The following is an 18,122-nucleotide window of genomic DNA, read 5'->3' as shown; positions in this document are numbered from 1 at the left end:
TTTTCTGCGGCAGTGACAGATGAGGAAATTGAGGCAGAAGAGTGAAAAAGCGAGGCTACAGACCTTGAGGGCTCTCAGCTGTTGTGCCTAGTTCGCCAGCAGGCGCTGAAGGTTCAGCGAAGAGCCGGGCCCGACCCATGTGGAGCCGTCTTCTGCTCTACGGCCGCTAGAGGGCACTGGAGTCTTCGCGCAGGGCAGTCCGCTCCCGGGTTCCAGGCGGGTCCTCAGCACCTCACGCCCTCGGCCACGCCCCCGCCAGTCATGGTCACACCCTCCGGCCCAGAAGGCTCTGCAGGGACCAACCCTTCGCCTCGGGAACAGTCAGGATTGCCCGTCCGCCTGCAATATGAGCGCCCCCGCCGCGACCCCCATCTTCGCGCCTGGAGAGAACTGCAGGCCTGCGTGGCTGGCGGCGCCCGCGTCCTACGACGCGTCGGACATGCACCTGCAGATCCTGGGCAAGCCAGTGATGGAGCGCTGGGAGACTCCCTACATGCACGCGTTGGCGGCCGCCGCCGCCTCCAGAGGTTAGCTCTGCGTCCGGCCCGAGGGTGACCAGGCCCATGCCAGCCAGCTCTCTGGCTGATGCGCATCGGAGCCTCTTTCTTAGCCTGGAGAATGGGGCTGCTACTGGGGGACGACAATGGGGAACTAAAAGGGGTGCTACAGGCACGGGGCACGCACCCAGTAGGCGCCCCCTAAGTATCGAGAACTTCCTCTCCAGGAGAAATGAGGTGCCGGCCGCCCGCATCCCCCCTGAGATCGGGAACAGGGGGCCTGGCGAAGGTCGCTGCCCAGACACACGTGGGAAGCCTCCCTGGCTGGACACCCCACCCGCCCCAGCTAAGAATAGCTCTGGGAAAGCTGAGGCTGGAGACAGCTGTGACGGGGTGACCCTGCCCTCCGGTGTCAGGGCCCTAAGAGTGCTCAGGTCCCCCAAGGGCTGGGCTCCCGGCCTGTAGGCCTCTGGCTGTAGTGCAGTGGGTACCACCCCCCACTCCTACCCCAATTGTTCCAGGCCCTGGCCTGGGATCCTCGTCCTCCCTTGCCCTTCTCTTGTGAACTTCATTGTGGGGACGTGGGAGGGGGAGAGAAAAGTAACCAAAAGATAAGCTGCACCAGTGGCATGCCATCAGCGCCACTGGTGCACACAGCCAGAATCAGGCTCAAAGTCCAGGTTTGGACCCCTCCCCCCGCAAATACCCGACCCAAAAGCTGCTCTGCTGCCTCCCTGGCAGGTCATCCCTTTTTGGCCGCCGGCCAGGGCCCACACTGTTCCCTCTCAGGGCCACTGTGTCCCTATGTCTGCTGTGCCCTCCTGTCCTAGTTTCTCTGTGCTGAGGCGCTGCCCCTGAGCCTCCTCATCTAGAGAGTCTGCTCAGCCCCTGCCTTTTCTGTGTCCAGGGGGCCGGGTCCTGGAGGTGGGCTTTGGCATGGCCATCGCAGCAACCAAGGTGCAGGAAGCTGCCATCGACGAGCACTGGATCATTGAGTGCAACGACGGTGTCTTCCAGCGGCTCCAGGACTGGGCCCAGCGGCAGCCACACAAGGTGCTACCTCTGCCTGCAGGCCCCCTCCCACTCCTGGGCAGTCTCGGGCAGGGATGGGGGAAGTGTCCTCCGTGGGAGTTCCTCTGCCCTCCTTCTTACAGCGGAGAAGTCCCGGGGATCCCTCTGACCCTCAGCCTTCTTTTTCTCCCCTACCTCAAGGTGGTTCCCCTGAAAGGCCTGTGGGAAGAGGTGGCACCCACCCTACCAGATGGTCACTTTGATGGTGAGGGGACTCTGGGTACTGGGTGAGGGGGAGCCTCTGCCTGAATCTCCTCCTCACTTGCTGAGGGACCCTGTAAAGAACACAGGGGCTGACATGTCACTGGGCCAACGGAGTCTGGGAAGGGGGCACAGACACACAGACCTGACACTCAGCAGGATGCCTGAAGGAATCGCTGAATTGCACATGATACCTAGAGGTGGTGGCAGCATAGTGAACTTGGAGTATGGCTGCTGGGGTTCCTGGGCCATGTTCAAGTTCCACCTTCGCGTGGAGCCATTGTCCTGGTGTGGCTGCCCCTGGCCCTGACCATGTGACTTCCATCCTCCCACGCAGGGATCCTGTACGACACGTATCCACTGTCTGAGGAAACCTGGCACACGCACCAGTTCAATTTCATCAGGGTAGGACCCCACGGAGGGATAGGGTCTGCAGCCACCAGCATGGGAGTTCAGCTGGGTGGGGGCATCTGCCACCCACACAGGGCACCCCTCCTTCCACTTGGTTCTCTGATCTTCCTCCCCACCTCTGTCCCCCTCTCAGGGCCATGCTTTTCGCCTGCTGAAGCCTGGGGGCATCCTCACCTACTGCAACCTCACCTCCTGGGGGGAACTGATGAAGTCCAAGTACTCCAACATCAGTACCATGTTTGAGGTGCAGCAGCCTAGCTCCCCGGGCCTCCCTTCCCCCACTCACCCCGGGCAGGTTGGGGAGGCAGCTGCAGTCACCTTGGACTGGGAAGGTCCCTTGCTTCCGGACTGCTCTTAGGTGGATTGTGTGCTCTGTGTGGCAATCAGGCAAGGTACTCCCCAGTGCCCTTGGGACATAGGACTCAACCCAAGCTCTCCACCTGGCTGACAGGCCCCATACTCCGCACTAGGCTTTCCTCTACCCAGGATGCCCCTGTTGTGCAGGGCCTTTGACCAAACTCTTCCTGTGCCTGCCAGGAGGAGCAGTTGGGCAGCCTGGTGACGGCCTGTGACAGCCAGGAAGCTGCTGCCCGAGTTTAGACACCTGGAGACAGCCACTCAGACATGGGCTCCCACGCTGTCTCGGCATTTGGGCCTGGGGTAGAGGCTCCTGCAGCCCTGGGGCCTTGGCACTAACAATGCTGTACAAGGAAGGGGAGGCACCGGGTGTGCGTGTGTGAGTCCTCAGAGCCTGGACATACCTGGCGCTTCCCTGTCTCAGGAGACACAAGTGCCGGCGCTGCTGGAGTCGGGCTTCCGCCGGGAGAACATCCACACACAGGTGATGGAGCTGGTCCCGCCTGCTGACTGCCGCTACTATGCCTTCCCACAGATGATCACACCCCTGGTCACCAAGCACTAGGTCTGGCGCACCCCCCTCTGAGTGCCTTCGTGGCCAGGAGCTCAGGCTCTGGCTTCAGCCCAGCTTCTAGTTGAAGCAGCACCAGCTGTAAGACCCCAGCTACCTTCCCTAACCTCTGCAAGAGTACCAGTGTCAGCCTTCTTCTGGGGTCACAGGGATGAAATAAATGCTAACACTAGGCTGGCCAATCAGCACACATTGCAAAAGTGTGCTCTCACTCCTCCAAAAAGAAAAATCTGTTGCACGGCTTGTGTCAATCAATTGGAGTGTCCCATGCACCAAGATTCCTGGTTAGGACACATGCCTGGGTTGTGGGCTCAAACCCCAGTAGGGGGTGTGCAAGCCAGCGGAGGGGTGTTTCTCATCAATGTTTCTATTTCTATCTCCCCCTCTCTCTAAAATCAATAAAAACATATTTTTTAAAAAGCAATCTGTTATTGGACTTTCAGTGGGCAAGCTATATGAGGAGCATCTGCTGATCCGTGAGCTATATGCTCCATTGTGTACAAGTCAGTGAACCCAATCCTGCCCAAAGGAGACATCACCAATCAATCAATCACCTATGGTCCTGTCCCTCAGCCATCCAGGGCGGTTGCCCCTCCCTTCCCTGTGCTTGGCACCTGGGGTCCAGGGGGGTGCAGAACTAGGTCAGGACTGCAAGGAGGGTAGCAGCTCTAGGCCCAGGTCCTCAGGCTACTGAGGAGGATTTTCTGGTCCCACCAAGTCAGGCTGAACTTCAAAATAAAGCAACATTTTTACATCTGGACTCACAGGACCCTCAGCCACTTGTGGAGTGCAGTGTCATTTGCTGAGGCCTGACCCTCCCCCACTGTCTCGTTTCCTCTGACTCAACATCCCCTTCAGTCAGTGCGGAGGCAGCCCGGCCCCCACCTGGCTCCAGGGGTGCTCTGGGTTCTCCTTCCCCACGGTGGGGCCTTAGGAGATGAGGTGTAAGGCCCCTACGAGGGGCTCATGTGGACCGAGCCACCTGCCTCCAGGGCCTCAGCATCTCTAAGGACTGACCCTGACCAAGGAAGCACGCGCCCACCTACACCCAGCACAAGGGGTACTCTCTGCCCTGTGGGCACCTCTCTACTTTCCAGGACCCCCTGCCCACACACACGGAGGGCAGGCTTCCATGCCAGTGGGTTTCTCAGGTTTATTGACCATCTCTCAGGATGACGAAGAGGATACAGGGTGGCAGTCGGGTGGCACTACCTTCGGTACCAGATCTTGAGTCTCTTCTCTCGCTTGATTTTCTTCTGCAGCTGCAGGATGCCATAGAGTAGGGCCTCGGCAGTAGGTGGGCAGCCTGGGGGCGGGACCTTGCCTCAGTGTCTGCCCATGGGGAGGGGGCCCACAGCTCTGGCTCTGCCAGGAGCCCTTGACCAGTGACTGGATCTGGGCCCTACTGGGGCACCACCCCTCTCCCTGCTGCCTGGCAAAGGGCACATGAAACGGAAGGAAGGTCAAAGGGTCCGGCTGGGGGCAGCAACTACCGGCCACATGGAGCAGAAAGGCCTGGGCTACCCAAGGCCCTAGGAAGAGTGACCTGGGAGCTGCAGGTGGGCTAAGGGCTGGCTGACGCCTTCCCATGGTGGGGAGGGCTGAGAACCCTCACCCCAGCATCCAAAGAATGCACGAAGGAGGTGGGTAGCTTGGCCCATCACTGGAAGTAGCCAGCAAGGTGGGCAGGGCGGGGCGGCTCACAGACTGAGAAGGAAACTCCCAGAGAAATAGTCCTCACAGTCTCCATCCCGAGTGTCTCGGGTGGAAGAAGCAGAGAGACACTTTGCCACCTGGAGGACATGCCAGGACCTGACAGGCCCGCCACCTCGGGAGGCTGGATGAAGAACTGTCAGTCATTTACTTCCAGCTGACTCTGGGGTGCTCAGTGCCTGACAGTAGGATCACAATGGCCATTTGATAGATGGGGAAACTGAGGCTTGGAGAGATTTGCCTGAGGTCATGGGTCAAACAAGCAGTGACTGACCAAGGGTCTGTCTCCTGGTCAAGGTTAACAAGCCTGCAGGATAGACTTCTATGCATCTTTCAAAGTCTTACACAATAGGTGGGGTGGGGCATGTCTGTGTCAGGCTCTATCCCCCCCAACCTGGGGGTTCCCCAGGGCCTGGTCTGGTGATGGGACCTTTCTAGGGCCCAGTGCTGCCCAAGCCAGGCCCAGGCCTAGAAAATGCACTCAATATTTGTAGCCCAGCTGGTCTGGCTCAGTGATTGACCATCGACCTGTGAACCAGGAAATCGTGGTTCGATTCCCAGTCAGGGCACATGCCCCAGTTGCGGGCTCAATCCCCAGTGTGGAGCGTGCCAGAGGCAGCCAATCAATGATTCTTTCTCATCATTGATGTTTCTATCTCTCTCTCCTTCTCCCTTCCTCTCTGAAATCAACAAAAATATCCTATATAATAAAGAGGAAATATGCAAATGGCTGTTACCCTGTGAAGAGTAACCGACTGCTTAAAGACTGGCTCACAGATCAGCAGGAGGGTGGGGCAGCGAGGCAGCAGAGAGCTATAGGAGGGGGCAGGGCAGCAAGCTATGAGAGGGGGCGGGGTGAGGGGGAGCTACAGGAGGGTGGGGCAGCGAGGCAGCGGAGAGCTATAGGAGGGGGCAGGGCAGCAAGCTATGAGAGGGGGCGGGGGGAGGGGGAGCTACCAGAGGGTGGGGCAGCGGGTGGAGAGCTACTGGAGGGCGGCAGCAAGCTACTGGCGCAGATTTGTGCGCAGGGCTACTAGTATTTAAACAAAAAGAAAAGAATCTGATGTTCAAGATTAAAAATAAATATTTGCAGAATGTTAAACAAATCAATGCCATTTTCCAATGAGCTCTAATCCAATGTGGAAACCTGTTTCTCTGCCTTTGGGAGGTGCCAGCACATGCCCAGGAGGCCACCCCCTGCTGATTGGCATGGTGAGGAGGGAGTTCTGCAGGATAGTTTGATACAATAGACACCCAGTTACATGTAAACTTCAGACAAACCACTGATACTTTTTTTTTAGTATAACTATATCCCAAATATCATAGGATATTTTTATAATGAAAAAGATATTATTGTTTCTCTGACATTCAAATTTAACTGGATCCCTGCATTTTTATTTGCTAAACTTGGACACCCTGATGATCCTGGGTCTAAGCAGGGTGGGGTCTCACCACCCATCATGAGTATGAGACCTCGCAGACGCTATTCATGTCCTCCAGGAACTTTTTTCTGTTTTTTAATTGCATTTATTGGGTTTGGTTTCTATTAGGTGGAATCATATAAAACTGCAGCTTAAAAATGGCCAAATATCAGCAATTCTGTACAGCTCACCCTGACCCTTTTGATGTTGGCCTGGTCCAACATCTGGATGAAACTGGGGAGCCCATGAAGAAACGACAAAAAGGAGAGAATTGGGTGTCACTCTTCTTAGACCCAAATCTGCTCTTTTTTGTTCTTCAAAAACATGTATTTTTTTATTTCAGAGAGGTAAGGAGGAGAGATAGAAACATCAATGAGAGAGAATCATTGATTGGCTGCCTCCTACATGCCCTGACCTGGAATCGAACTGTGACCTCCTGGTTCATAGGTCAATGCTCAACCACTGAGCCACGTCAGCCAGGCCAAATCTGCTCATTCTTAAAACAGGGAGAGCCCACCATGTCTATAGGGTATTAGGACTCCTTTGTGGGGACTTGAAGGCCTGGTTGCCCAGAGTCAAGGCAGTGGACTTACCTGGGACGTAGATGTCCACGGGCACGATGCGGTCACAGCCCCTCACGACGGAGTACGAGTAGTGGTAGTAACCTCCTCCGTTGGCGCAGCTGGAGTGGGAAGAGTGGTGTGAGGGCCTCGCTGGCCATCCTGGCCTTGCTCCCTCCTCAGGGCCCTTTCCCTAACCCACACCCACCTTCAACTGCAGGCAGGTGCCTAGCCTGCCAAAATGACAAGAAGGGATATGAAGTCACAGGAAAGACAACAGTCACCCGAGACCAGGCAGAGCAGGAATGAATGGATGGACCTTGAAAACATGAGGCTCAGTGAGGAGCCAGGCTCAAAAGGCCACAGTGTGTGATACCTTTATATGAAATGTCCAGAACAGGCACAGGACAGGAAACGGGTGTGGTTGCCAGGGGCTGGGAAAGAGGGTGGGAGGTGAGTGCTGAGGGGGGGACAGGGCTTACTGTGGGATAATGGAATCATCTGGAACTAGACAGTTGGGATAGTTTTACACATTGTGACTGCATTAAAGCCCACTGAACCGCACACTTTAAAAGAGTGACCTTTCTGTTATGTGAATTCTATCTCAACAAAAAAAGTAAGTGATGAAACAGGTTTTAACAATGGAGAGAATGACTACAAGTGAAAAAGGCAAGGAGAATGTACAGTCTAAGAGGGTGATATCATTTATGTATTCATAAAGAAACAGACTAAATCAGAGGGGCTGTTGGGGTGGAGAGCAATAATAACCCACAGGAAGGGACATTCTGGGGAGGGGGTAGTCTACACAGCAGAGTGTCAGAGTCACTGTTCGGCTCCCTGCAGGTGTGGGATTTTACTGAGTATAAATTATACCTCCATGACCTTGATCAGACAGAAGCCCAGATAAAACACTGGGGGAAACACAACCGTGTGTCACAGGTATGTCTCGTCCCTGGAGCCAGATTATGGCCCCCGGCCCCACTGGAACTCACCTCCCCATGGACACAACATAGCGAGGCTCGGGCATCTGGTCATAGACCTGGAAGAGACGACAGGGTCTATGTGCAGCTCAGTCCTGGGCGGTGGAGGGGTGGGGTCCGGGCCAGGCCTACCTTGCGGAGTGCAGGGGCCATCTTGTTGGTGAGTGTCCCGGCCACAATCATGACGTCTGACTGGCGTGGGCTGGCTCGGAAGACCACGCCAAAGCGGTCCATGTCGTAGCGGGGTGCTGCCATATGCATCATCTCCACTGCACAGCAGGCCAGGCCAAAGGTCATAGGCCACAGGGAACTCTGCGGGGGCCAGGGTGGTTAACCCGTGAGTGGACAGTTGGCCCATCATATTTAAAGAAACTGGGCAATTTCACAGAGAAAAACAGATTTCTAGCCTTTCTTGAAAAACGACACATCAGCTATTCCCCACCCCCTTCCCCACACAGCAACCACGTGTCCTCCAGGCCCCTCAGTCCTAGCCTGAGCTTGCTGCCTGCCCCAGCCCAGGGCTGCCCGATAAGAAGGTAAAGGGAGCTAGGCCTGTGGGTCAGCACTTGCCAATAGCCACGTTACAAAAAAAAGTTGTCCTGGCCAGTGTGGGCAGCTCCTTGGGCATCATCCCGTGCAAGGAAAGGTTGCCAGTTCATGCCTGAGTTGCAGGCTTGATCCCCAGTAGGGGACATGCAGGAGGCAGCTGATAGATGTTCAGCTCTTGCATCGATGTTTCTCTTTCTCTCTCCTTCTCCCTTCCTCCCTCTAAAAAAATAAAAAGCAGCCCCAGCCAGTTTGGCTCAGTGGATAGAGCGTCGTCCTGCGTACTGAATGGTCCCAGGTTCAATTCTGGTCAAGGGCACATGCCTGGGTTGTGGTCTCAATCCCCAGTAGGGGGCATGCAGGAGGCAGCTGATCAACGATTCTCTCTCATCATTGATGTTTCTCTCTCCCCCTTTCCCTTCCTCTTTGAAGTCAATAAAATCTTTAAAAAACAAATAAATTTTTTAAAAAGGTAAAATTAGTTTTAATACCACTGATGTAACCTAGTACATCCTAAACCCCATCCTTCCAATGTGGGCACTTGCTGCTCTGAGTGCCTGGCAGCCACATGTGGCATAGGCCTAACTCTGAGGATCTTGTTCTGGACACCCCTGGTGTCTAAGATCTCCAAATGCCGATTCCTCCAGGAAGTCCTCCTGGTTGGCCTTGAGCACCGTCTGACTCCTCATCTGTTTGGTGTCTGATTTCCCCACAGCCGTGCTCCTTGGCTAGACCTTTCTCTGCTGCTCTGCATCGAATCTGGGACTACGAAGTGGCCCCCCGCTGCCCTACTGATGTGCGAGTGCAGGGGACAGTCCAAGTGTTGCCCAACATGGCTAGGCCACCTGACTGACCGAGCACCGGAGCTGCCTGACCCTGACCTCATTTCTGGGTGTTCAGTCATAAACAAGGCTACAGTGGACATTTCTGTCATGGAGCTGGAGGCTCTAGTCCAGTGATGGCGAACCTTTTGAGCTCGGCGTGTCAGCATTTTGAAAAACCCTAACTTAACTCTGGTGCCGTGTCACATATAGAAATTTTTTGATATTTGCAACCATAGTAAAACAAAGATTTATATTTTTGATATTTATTTTATATATTTAAATGCCATTTAACAAAGAAAAAATCAACCAAAAAAATGAGTTCGCGTGTCACCTCTGACATGCGTGTCATAGGTTCGCCATCACTGCTCTAGTAGGATGTTTGCTGTGGTGCTGTGTGAGACACACAGACACACAAAAGCCTGTGCGAGTGCAGAGCCGTCCATGAGAGACTGTTCGGGTGGCCTATCCAGCCCAGCACCCCGTGGGCACTGAAAGGAGCCTCTGTTTTGGGAGGCAGACATATGTCCAATGGGAGACATGCCATGGACACGACCTAAGGGATGGATACAAGACAAAAACTGTTTCGTGGCTGATGCTAGGGGCAGGGCAGGCTTTTTAAATTTTTGCCAGGAAGGAGTTACTGTTTTCAGCACACGTTACTTCTCTAGCTAAAAAGATTACTTTTACATTAAGAGAAAAAAGAGGCACGACAGAAGACAACTATAGAAGGGAAGTGGGCAATCTCACCAAGGGGTGGGGGAGAGACAAGGGGATGGGACAGAGACATGAGGGGATGTCAGAGCCAGGAGCTGGCGGGGCAGGAGGTGCAGAGGATGAATCCTGACATAATCACCAGCCTCTTGGGCTCCCTGAACCACAGGGGCAGTAAGCGTGCATGCTGTCTGTGTGCAGTGTGCAAGCAAAGAGCAGAGGTTGGAGAGACGGAGGAGGGTTGGGGGCTCACCCGGCGGGCCCAGTTGACCAGGTCATCCAGCTTGGCCACCACATACTCGCCCCGGCTGCTGGGAAGTGAGCTGGGCTTGGAGACCACGGCTCCGGCCTTGGACATGGCAGGCTGAGTGCTGGGCATGGGACATGGCACAGGGAGGTGTTAGCCAGGCAGGAGTCCCAGGAAAGGAACGCTGGCTACCCCCACAGCCTCTCCCCTGTAACCTAACACAGAGCAACTCGCAGAGCACAGGTCAAAGCTATGGTCGCAGCTGGTCCTGAGGGCAGTCATGGGAGGAGCCCAGGGCCAGGGATTCCCCTGGGGCTGCAGCATCTCAGTACCCAGGTCTGGGTCTGCTAAACAAAGGAATGAAAGATGGCATGGATGTGCCTCAGCCTGCCTGGCTGTGGCCCCAAGAGGCCTGTTTTCTCAGGGACTCAGTGTCCTCATCTGGAAGACAGGGGCCAACTGAGCCACCCTTCAGCAAAGGCCCTTCTGGATTGGGGATGTGCAGCCACTGGTCTGGACAGAGCTCCAAGGGCAGGGACCTCAGAGCTCTGCTGGCTGTGGGGGGCCCTGGAGTAACCGCGGGCACACCGTGCTGGAGGGGGTGGGTGCTTCAGGGTGCCCGGGCCACTGGGAAGGCTGGCCTCACCTGCTTGGGCTGTCAGCAGCCGAACTGGCATGGACACATCGCCCCTGAACAGCCGCACCCACGCAGGAGCTGCAGAGAGAGAGCACATCAAGAGGAGCCTGCAGCACCTGAGATGCTGTTACAGGGGCTGCACTGTAGCGGGGGGGGGGGGGGGGGGGGGGGGCTAGTGGCCAAATTCGGCCCTCCACCTATGTTTGTTAATTCTCACCCGAGGATATCTTCCCACTGATTTTTAGAGAGAGTGGAAGAAAGAGGGCGAGACATAGAGAAACATCGATGTGACAGCATCAATTGACTGCCTCCTGGATGCGCCCCGACCAGGGCTGGGGATCGAGCCTGCGACCAAGGATTCGATTCTGGTCGGTCCCCAGGCCAACGTGCTATCCACTGACCCAAACTGGCCAGGGCCACCTGTTTTTGTAAATAAAGTTTTATTGACACAGCCACACTCATCTGTCTCTGTGTGGTCTGCAGCTGTTTTCACAAAGGCACAGCTATCAGTCTCAGCAGGGACCACCTGGCTTGCACAGCCAAAGACATTTACCATCTGGCCCTCCAGAGACAAAGTGCCTGGTTTTCATTTTCCCCTTTTCCCTTCATTTTATGGTGAATATGTAGTTTATCCTTAGGGAAAAGACTTTATCAAACCAAACCACACTCAGCCCAAATCTGTGCCCACCTCAAAGCCCCCGACTTCTCTCCCCTAGGAAAACCCTCTCCTTGGATCTGTCATGTCCCCGATCCTGTGGACCTGGGGGTTTGATTTCCAGGCTCTGCCCTTAACGAGGCCCCCGTGCTACCAGCCTTCCTGTCCTGAAGGCGCCTGCATGGGGCTGTCACCTGAGCAAACACACTGATTACTTTGGGCAGCAAGTGAGTCCTGAGGGCAGTAGGGCAGGTGGACAAGGGTCTGGACCCAGGCTCGGCCACAACATGGACAGAGGGGCCGGCGCACCACCTGCTGGAGAGCAGCTGCCAGTCCCAGGGCTGCCCCAACTCGCTCGCGTGTGACTGTGGGCTGCTCACCCTTCCCAGCTCAGGGGTACTCTGATCCACCCCCCTTCCCTTCCAGGGCCTCTGCATGGAGGCCGGGGCCAGGGACGCAGACGCAGGCACTCACCGCAGCGCGAGGACTGGGCGGAGCAGGCCGGGAGCTGCGGAAAGAACCACAGGGCGCCGGCGTGAGTGTGGACAGCACCGGAGGCCACACGCCCAGGGGCCTGGGCCGGCCAGGTCTTTGCCCCTCAGGCCTCCTGCCTGGTGGCCTCCCCTGGACCCTCGGTCTCTCTAAATTCTACTTTAACCAACGTTTGGTGAAGAGGGGTCGTTCAGAATATGAACCGGGTAGTGCCAGTCCCCTGCTTAAACCCACGGCCCCTGGAAGCCAAGCCAGGCTCCTCACCGGGCCCCCTTCCCTGCCTCGGTGCGGCCACGGGCTATGCCGGCCGCGGGGAGCACCCTGCGCCCCACATGCGCACAGGCCAGCGCCGCAGGGGCCGGTTTCACAGCAGCACCCGCCCCCCGCGGCCCCCTCGATCCTGGCACCGGGTCCGATCACCACCTGTGCCTGCTGGTGTGGTGCCTGCCTCCTGGGCACTGCGAGCGCCTCCAGGTTCCCCAGAGCCTCGGCCTTGGGAGGTGTGTGTTGAGTCAACAAACCTACTGGCACCAGCACGGAAGGCGGGCTGACTGCCCCGCTCCGAGCCTGTTTCCCCGCCTGAAAACGCAGGGCTTTGCATAAACTGAGCCCAGTAAATGTCCTTCACAGGTCAGCAGACCTGTGAACCTGCGCGGGAAAGAATAAATTCCCTCTTGGTCGCCGTCTTACTGAAAACTGGCCTTCCTTTCCATCCTGTCGCCAACAAACCGCAGGGCCCCTTTTGGCAGGACCCCTGGTTTTCACCAACAGAAATCACGGACGTTTCCCAACGGTGTCACCAGGGCTGCAGACATCTCACCCATCCCTACACCACTACTCGGACCTGCCGCTGGATTTCGGGATAACTGCTTTCCTTTGCAAGCCTGCGGGTTTCATCCTATGCGTTTAATCACTAATCTCGGGACGAAGGTCCCGGGAGCAGGCAAGTGGGACGCCTGCTGTGCCGGCACCCCTCCGGGCCTCAGTTTCCCCGCCGGTCCGGGTTGCAATCTCAGGCCACCTCTCTCTCGGGAACTTGCAGGGCAGCTCCCCAGGCCGACCCTTGGGCTCCTCCAGGGCCCGTTCCGGGGCCCTCCCGAGGCTGCGGGGGGGGGGGCGTCCTGCGTCGCTACCCGGACCTCAGTTTCCCCAGGGGCCCCTGACCCAGGCGCCCCGGACCGCTCACCCGCCAACGCCGCCATCTTGGCCTCGGCCTTCAGATAACCTCTGCAGTCCGTCCGTTTTAGCTCTCCGAGTCCCCGGGGCCGTCACCCAAAGCGGTTCGGCTGCCGAGGGAAAACGGAACCCAGGCTCAGAACGTTCCGCCTGTGTGGACGTCCCCGACACTGTGCGCCCCCAACGCCCCACGAGGGATAAAAGGAGAGGGGCGTCCGCCTCCAAAAAAGCGGGCGCCCGCACCATTTTTCCCTCACCAGAGAGGCAAAAGAAAGATTGCGTCCCTGGGTGGGCTCGAACCACCAACCTTTCGGTTAACAGCCGAACGCGCTAACCGATTGCGCCACAGAGACTGAGTTGCTGCCTTGCTTCAGACAGGACCTTACAAGGCATGCGCGGTCGGTAAGCGCAGGGCGAACCACGCCTGCGTGCGCCGCTGAATGGGGCGAAATGAAGATGACAGGGACCCTTCCACGCCCACGAAAAGCTCAGTTGGAAAAGAGCTGGATGGCAGATTAAAGGTCCCTGGTTCAATCCCGAGTTTCGGCGAGCGTTTCAGTGCCCCGGAGCATCGTGTGTTTTTGTTTTGTTTTTAACATATTTTGATTTCAGAGAGGAAGGCAGAGGGAGAGATAGATAGAAACATCAATGATGAGAATCATTGATCAGCTGCCTCCCGAATGCCCCACACTGTGGATCGAGCCTGCAACCCGGGATATGGCTCGACTGGGAATCGAGCCGTGATCTCCTGGTTCATAGGTCGCCGCTCAATCACTGAGCCACGCCAGCCAGCCGCCAGGGGGCATCATTACCCTTTTTCGCAGCTGGTGCAGTTTGTCCTTTCACCAGAATGTGTCTTCATTCTGCAGATAAAGAGCAGGGCTGCCACTCATGCCAACGTGGGAAGGACAGAGCAAGGAACTCAAATCCTGCACTCAAACCCCCTTGTCCCCACCTCCAAGACTATGATTCCAACCTAAACGTTCCCTTTCATCAACCCGATTTTTAAAAAATCAATGATTAGGTTTTTTCTGTTTAAATATTTTTACTGATTTTTAGAGAGAGAGGAAGGGAGAGAGAAACATCCATGTGAGAGATTGAAAACATCAATTGGCTGCCTCCTGCACGCCCCCTACCTGGGATTGACCCTGAAACCCTGGCATGTGCCCTGACCAGGAATCTGAAACTTGGGTGCAGGAGCTGATGATGCTCAATCAACTGGCTACACCCGCCAGGGCAACCCGATTTTTTTTTTTTTAATATAAAGAGGAAGGAAGAGGGAGAGAGAGATAGAAACATCCATGATGAGAATCATTGATCAGCTGTCTCCTGCAAGTCCCCCACTGAGGATCAGCCCACAACCCCGGGCATGTGCCCTTGACTAGCATCAAACCTGGGACCTTTCAGTTTGCAGGCCGACACTCTAGCCACTGAGCCAAACAGGCTAGGGTGCAACCCAATTTTTTTCTTTCTTTCTTTTTAAAAAAATATATATTTCTTTATTTATTTCAGAGAGGAAGGGAGAGGGGGAGAGAGAGATAGAAACATCAATGATGAGAGCGAATCATTGTTGACTGCCTCCTGCACGCCCCCCACTGGGGATCGAGCCCGCAACCCAGGCATGTGCCCTTGGCCGGAATGAAACCCGGGACCCTTCAGTCTGCAGGCTGACGCTCCATCCACTGAGCCAAACAGGCCAGGGCAACCCAATTTTTTAAAAAAGTGATAGCATTAGAACCAGTGTTAATTGTAAAACCAAACATTACTGAACATCAAAACTGGCAAAATAGATTTCAAGAACACTTTCCCCTTGTATATAATTTCATTTTGACAATCCTGCTAGGTAGCTGTTCTGTCCATTTTATGTACGGTGAAACTGAGGCCCAAACAGGCAAAGGCAGGTAAGTGACAGAGCTGGTCTCCTAGCAGGACCACTCCCTGCTCTGTGCTGGTACTGAGCAAAGCAAGGCCTGGTCCCTGTTCTTAAGGAGCTCAAGGTCCCTTGGGAATGAGAGGTGTGGGGTTAGGCCAAAACCCTGTTGCTAAAGGGATGACACACAGGTGGGGAAAGAGTAGATGAGGCACAGCCAAACCAACTGAGTAGCTCATCTGGATAGAGCATTGTTCTGACATATCAAGGTTGTGAAGTTTGATCCCTGGTCAGGGCACATACAAGACTCAACCAATGAATACATAAATAAGCGGAACAAGTCAATTTTTTTCTGTCTTAAATTTTTTTTTTAAATATATTTTATTGATTTTTTACAGAGAGGAAGGGAGAGAGATAGAGAGTCGGAAACATCGATGAGAGAGAAACATCGATCAGCTGCCTCCTGCACATCTCCTACTGGGGATGTGCCCGCAACCCAGGTACATGCCCTTGACCGGAATCGAACCTGGGACCTTTCAGTCCGCAGGCCGACGCTCTATCCACTGAGCCAAACCGGTTTCGGCTGTCTTAAATTTTAAAAATTAAAAAAAATAAAACAATAATAATAAAAGGGTGGCCACTCTGACAGGACTCTAAAATTCTGGCAGATGCACAAATAACCTTTCCTTGTAGTTCCCACAACTGGCCATGATGTACAGTTGGATTTTTATATTTATTTTTGTTGTTGTTGTTTTATCCTCACCTGAGAATATTTTTCCTTTTTTTTTTCTTTTCTTTTTTTTTTTTAGAGAGAGTGGAAGGGAAGAGAGGGAGAGAGAGTAACATCAACATAAGAGGCACATGGCTTGATTGCCTCCTGCACAAACCCTGACCAGGGCCAGAGATTGAACCACAACCAAGGTATAAACCGTTGGCCAGTAATCAAACCCGTGCCCCTTCAGTCCTTGGGCCAACACTCTACCCACTGAGCAAACGGTCACTGCCTCCTGAGCAAAACTGGCCAGGGCTGCATTTTCATATTTAAATTGACTTTATATCTTAGACACATCAAGGTTTTGATTTATAGAAAAGTTACAAAGATATTATAGTTCCAACTAGAGGCCTGGTACATGAAATTCAAAATTTGTGCACTGGGCAGGGGGTGGGTGGTGGGGGGGTGGTCCTCAGCCAGGCCTGCGCCCTCTCACAGTCCAGGAGCCCTCGAGGGATGTCCGACTGACAGCTTATGCCTGGGGAGCAGGCCTAAGCCAGCAGACATCCTTAATGCTGCTGCAGAGGCGGGAGAGGCTCTGGTCACCACCACTATGCTCACCAGCCATGAGCCGGTTCCTGGCTGAACTGACCACCATGTGGCAGCTCCTGCATTGGGCGTCTGCCCCCTGGTGGTCAATATGTGTTATAGCGACTGGTCATTCCCCCGTTCTGTCAATTTGCATATTAGCCTTTTATTATATAGGATGTGCCCCATACCTGTCGTTAACATGTTACACTGAGCTGATGCATTATCACAACTCCTGAACCAATATGGATACATTAAGGACACCCGCCTTTATTGGGTTTCCCTTCCCCCAAAGTTCCCACCCTGTGAGCATGGCATCTTGGGAGCTGAGCCCCCGACCTAGGCTCACACCTGACTGAGAGAGACCTCAGGGGACCACAGAGCCTCCCCGCCAAGCTGCTCCTGAATTTCTAACCCACAGAAATCAGAATGTTGTTTCCAACTCCCGGGTATCTGGTGCAATTTGTTAAACAGCAATAAATGGGGAAGAAAGAGCCTGCCTCAGGAACCCAGGTCTTCTGGGAGAGGGGAGGGGGGAGAGGGGAGAGGGGAGAGGGGAGGGAGAGGAGATACATGGGACGGGGGCGGAGAGAGGGAGCACAGGAAATGTGGGGCAGTACAGGCTGTGAACCTGGTGCCAGAGTGACCCATGTTCATTGTGCAGACAGGCTTCTCTGTGGCTTGAGGTTCTTACCCTGTGAATATGCTACTTTAAAAAAAATCATTTCTAAAGTAACAGACTTGCAAAGGTGCCAACACATGCAATGAAATCTCCTTTCCAGGAAGTGGTTCTGTAGAAAATGGCTACTTCCCTGAGGGTGAGGTTGACTGCTCTGCTGTAGAGGATGGTGCTGGGAGTCAACTGACCATAGGGAGGGCACCTGTGTGGTTGCAGGGTCCCAGGGTCCGGATGAGGCTCAGTGGAGGGCTGGGCTGGAGGGAAGTGTCTCAGGAGGTCCTGGGAGAGGACAAGGGGGCAGAGAAAACTCAGCAGAGGTGCTGGCAGCTTAGAGCAACTAGCTACCCAAAGCCCATGGGGAAAGGGTGGAGGAGGCAGGCAGGAGTCACTGCCTCTGTAGGCATGGTGACAGGGAAAGGTAGCAAGATCCCCGTCAGTTTATGGGGGTGCTCCTGGCAAGCGGCAGGGGCCAAGAATGCTGCTCAAAACCCTCCTCCAAACCTAACCGGTTTGGCTCAGTGGATAGAGCGTCAGCCTGCAGACTGAAGGGTCCCAGGTTTGATTCCGGTCAAGGGCATGTACCTTGGTTGCGGGCACATCCCCAGCAGGGAGTGTGCAGGAGGCAGCTGATCGATGTTTCTCTCTCATCAATGTTCCTAACTCTCTATCCCCTTCCTCTCTGTAAAAAGAATAACTAAAATATATTTTTAAAAAAACAGAAACAAAAACCCTCCTCCAGTGCCCAGAACGTTCCCCCACCCCCGCCCCATGTCAACAGTACAGAGGGGAGAGCTTGCTGTAAGAGATATACAGGCTTAGCTGCCGGAACACTGGAGGGATGCCATCGCCATTGACTGGTGGGTGCAGGGGGGTGTGGGTGGGTGGGGTGCCCAGCTGCAGCCCCGCCTTGTGCTGGGTGAAGTCCACCTTCTTCATACTTGAGAAGCAGCTGAGTGGCACTGGCTTCCCCAGGGGCCGTGACCACCTCTCAGGCCTTCTAGGAAATTTCTCACTTGGCAGGTAAGTGGGTTGTGACTTCCTGAACGACTACCACCACCCATTTAGAGGGAGAACAGACCTCCACCCATCCCACTAGCCACCACTGCAACCTTGCCTCCGGACAAACACCCAGAATCCACAAAAACACAGCAAGTGCTGAAAACACCTGTTGGGACATGGGGCCAGGATGTGGTTAGAAGCCTC

At 54.8% G+C, this 18,122-nt stretch overlaps 2 protein-coding genes across 4 annotated transcripts; one reads left to right on the top strand and one right to left on the bottom strand.

Annotated features, from left to right (window-relative positions):
* Nucleotides 1–288: 288 nt before the first annotated feature.
* Nucleotides 289–3,532, top strand: GAMT (guanidinoacetate N-methyltransferase). Of its 2 annotated transcripts, none has more exons than XM_081093482.1 (6): nt 289–527; nt 1,405–1,550; nt 1,710–1,773; nt 2,107–2,174; nt 2,314–2,424; nt 2,962–3,532. In XM_081093482.1, exons 1-6 carry the CDS (start codon nt 347–349, stop codon nt 3,100–3,102), a joined length of 711 nt encoding a protein of 236 aa, XP_080949608.1. In that variant the 5' UTR covers nt 289–346; the 3' UTR covers nt 3,103–3,532. The 2 variants fall into 2 exon arrangements, with proteins under 2 accessions (XP_080949608.1, XP_080949609.1); XM_081093483.1 differs by having other exon boundaries at nt 2,718–3,532.
* Nucleotides 3,533–4,247: 715 nt separating this feature from the next.
* NDUFS7 (NADH:ubiquinone oxidoreductase core subunit S7) lies at nt 4,248–13,444 on the bottom strand. Of its 2 annotated transcripts, none has more exons than XM_081093273.1 (9): nt 13,328–13,444; nt 13,081–13,180; nt 11,877–11,910; nt 10,757–10,825; nt 10,117–10,234; nt 7,915–8,094; nt 7,795–7,841; nt 6,836–6,924; nt 4,248–4,414 (listed from the first exon to the last, which is right to left on the bottom strand). In XM_081093273.1, the coding sequence occupies exons 2-9, from the start codon at nt 13,094–13,096 to the stop codon at nt 4,317–4,319; spliced, it is 651 nt and encodes a 216-aa protein (XP_080949399.1). In that variant the 5' UTR covers nt 13,097–13,180; nt 13,328–13,444; the 3' UTR covers nt 4,248–4,316. The 2 variants fall into 2 exon arrangements, with proteins under 2 accessions (XP_080949399.1, XP_080949398.1); XM_081093272.1 differs by having other exon boundaries at nt 13,378–13,437.
* Between the last annotated feature and the right edge of the window lie 4,678 nt (nt 13,445–18,122).

Source organism: Myotis nattereri, assembly GCF_964212035.1.
Source record: "Myotis nattereri genome assembly, chromosome: 5".
Classification (NCBI taxonomy): Eukaryota; Metazoa; Chordata; class Mammalia; order Chiroptera; family Vespertilionidae; genus Myotis; species Myotis nattereri.
Note: the sequence above shows the minus strand (reverse complement) of the source record. Positions and strands in the feature narration are given on the sequence as shown.

Bases quoted from the DNA above. Each gene is read 5' to 3' on its own strand.
- GAMT (XM_081093482.1), top strand. From the start codon at position 347: ATGAGCGCCCCCGCCGCGACCCCCATCTTCGCGCCTGGAGAGAACTGC. The intron at 1,774-2,106 runs GTGAGGGGACTC...CCTCCCACGCAG, and splicing joins ACCAGATGGTCACTTTGATG to GGATCCTGTACGACACGTAT. The intron at 2,175-2,313 runs GTAGGACCCCAC...TCCCCCTCTCAG, and splicing joins ACCAGTTCAATTTCATCAGG to GGCCATGCTTTTCGCCTGCT.
- NDUFS7 (XM_081093273.1), bottom strand. The intron at 10,235-10,756 runs GTGAGGCCAGCC...TCCCATGCCCAG, and splicing joins GCTGCTGACAGCCCAAGCAG to CACTCAGCCTGCCATGTCCA. The intron at 8,095-10,116 runs GTGAGCCCCCAA...TGGCCCCCGCAG, and splicing joins TGGTCAACTGGGCCCGCCGG to AGTTCCCTGTGGCCTATGAC.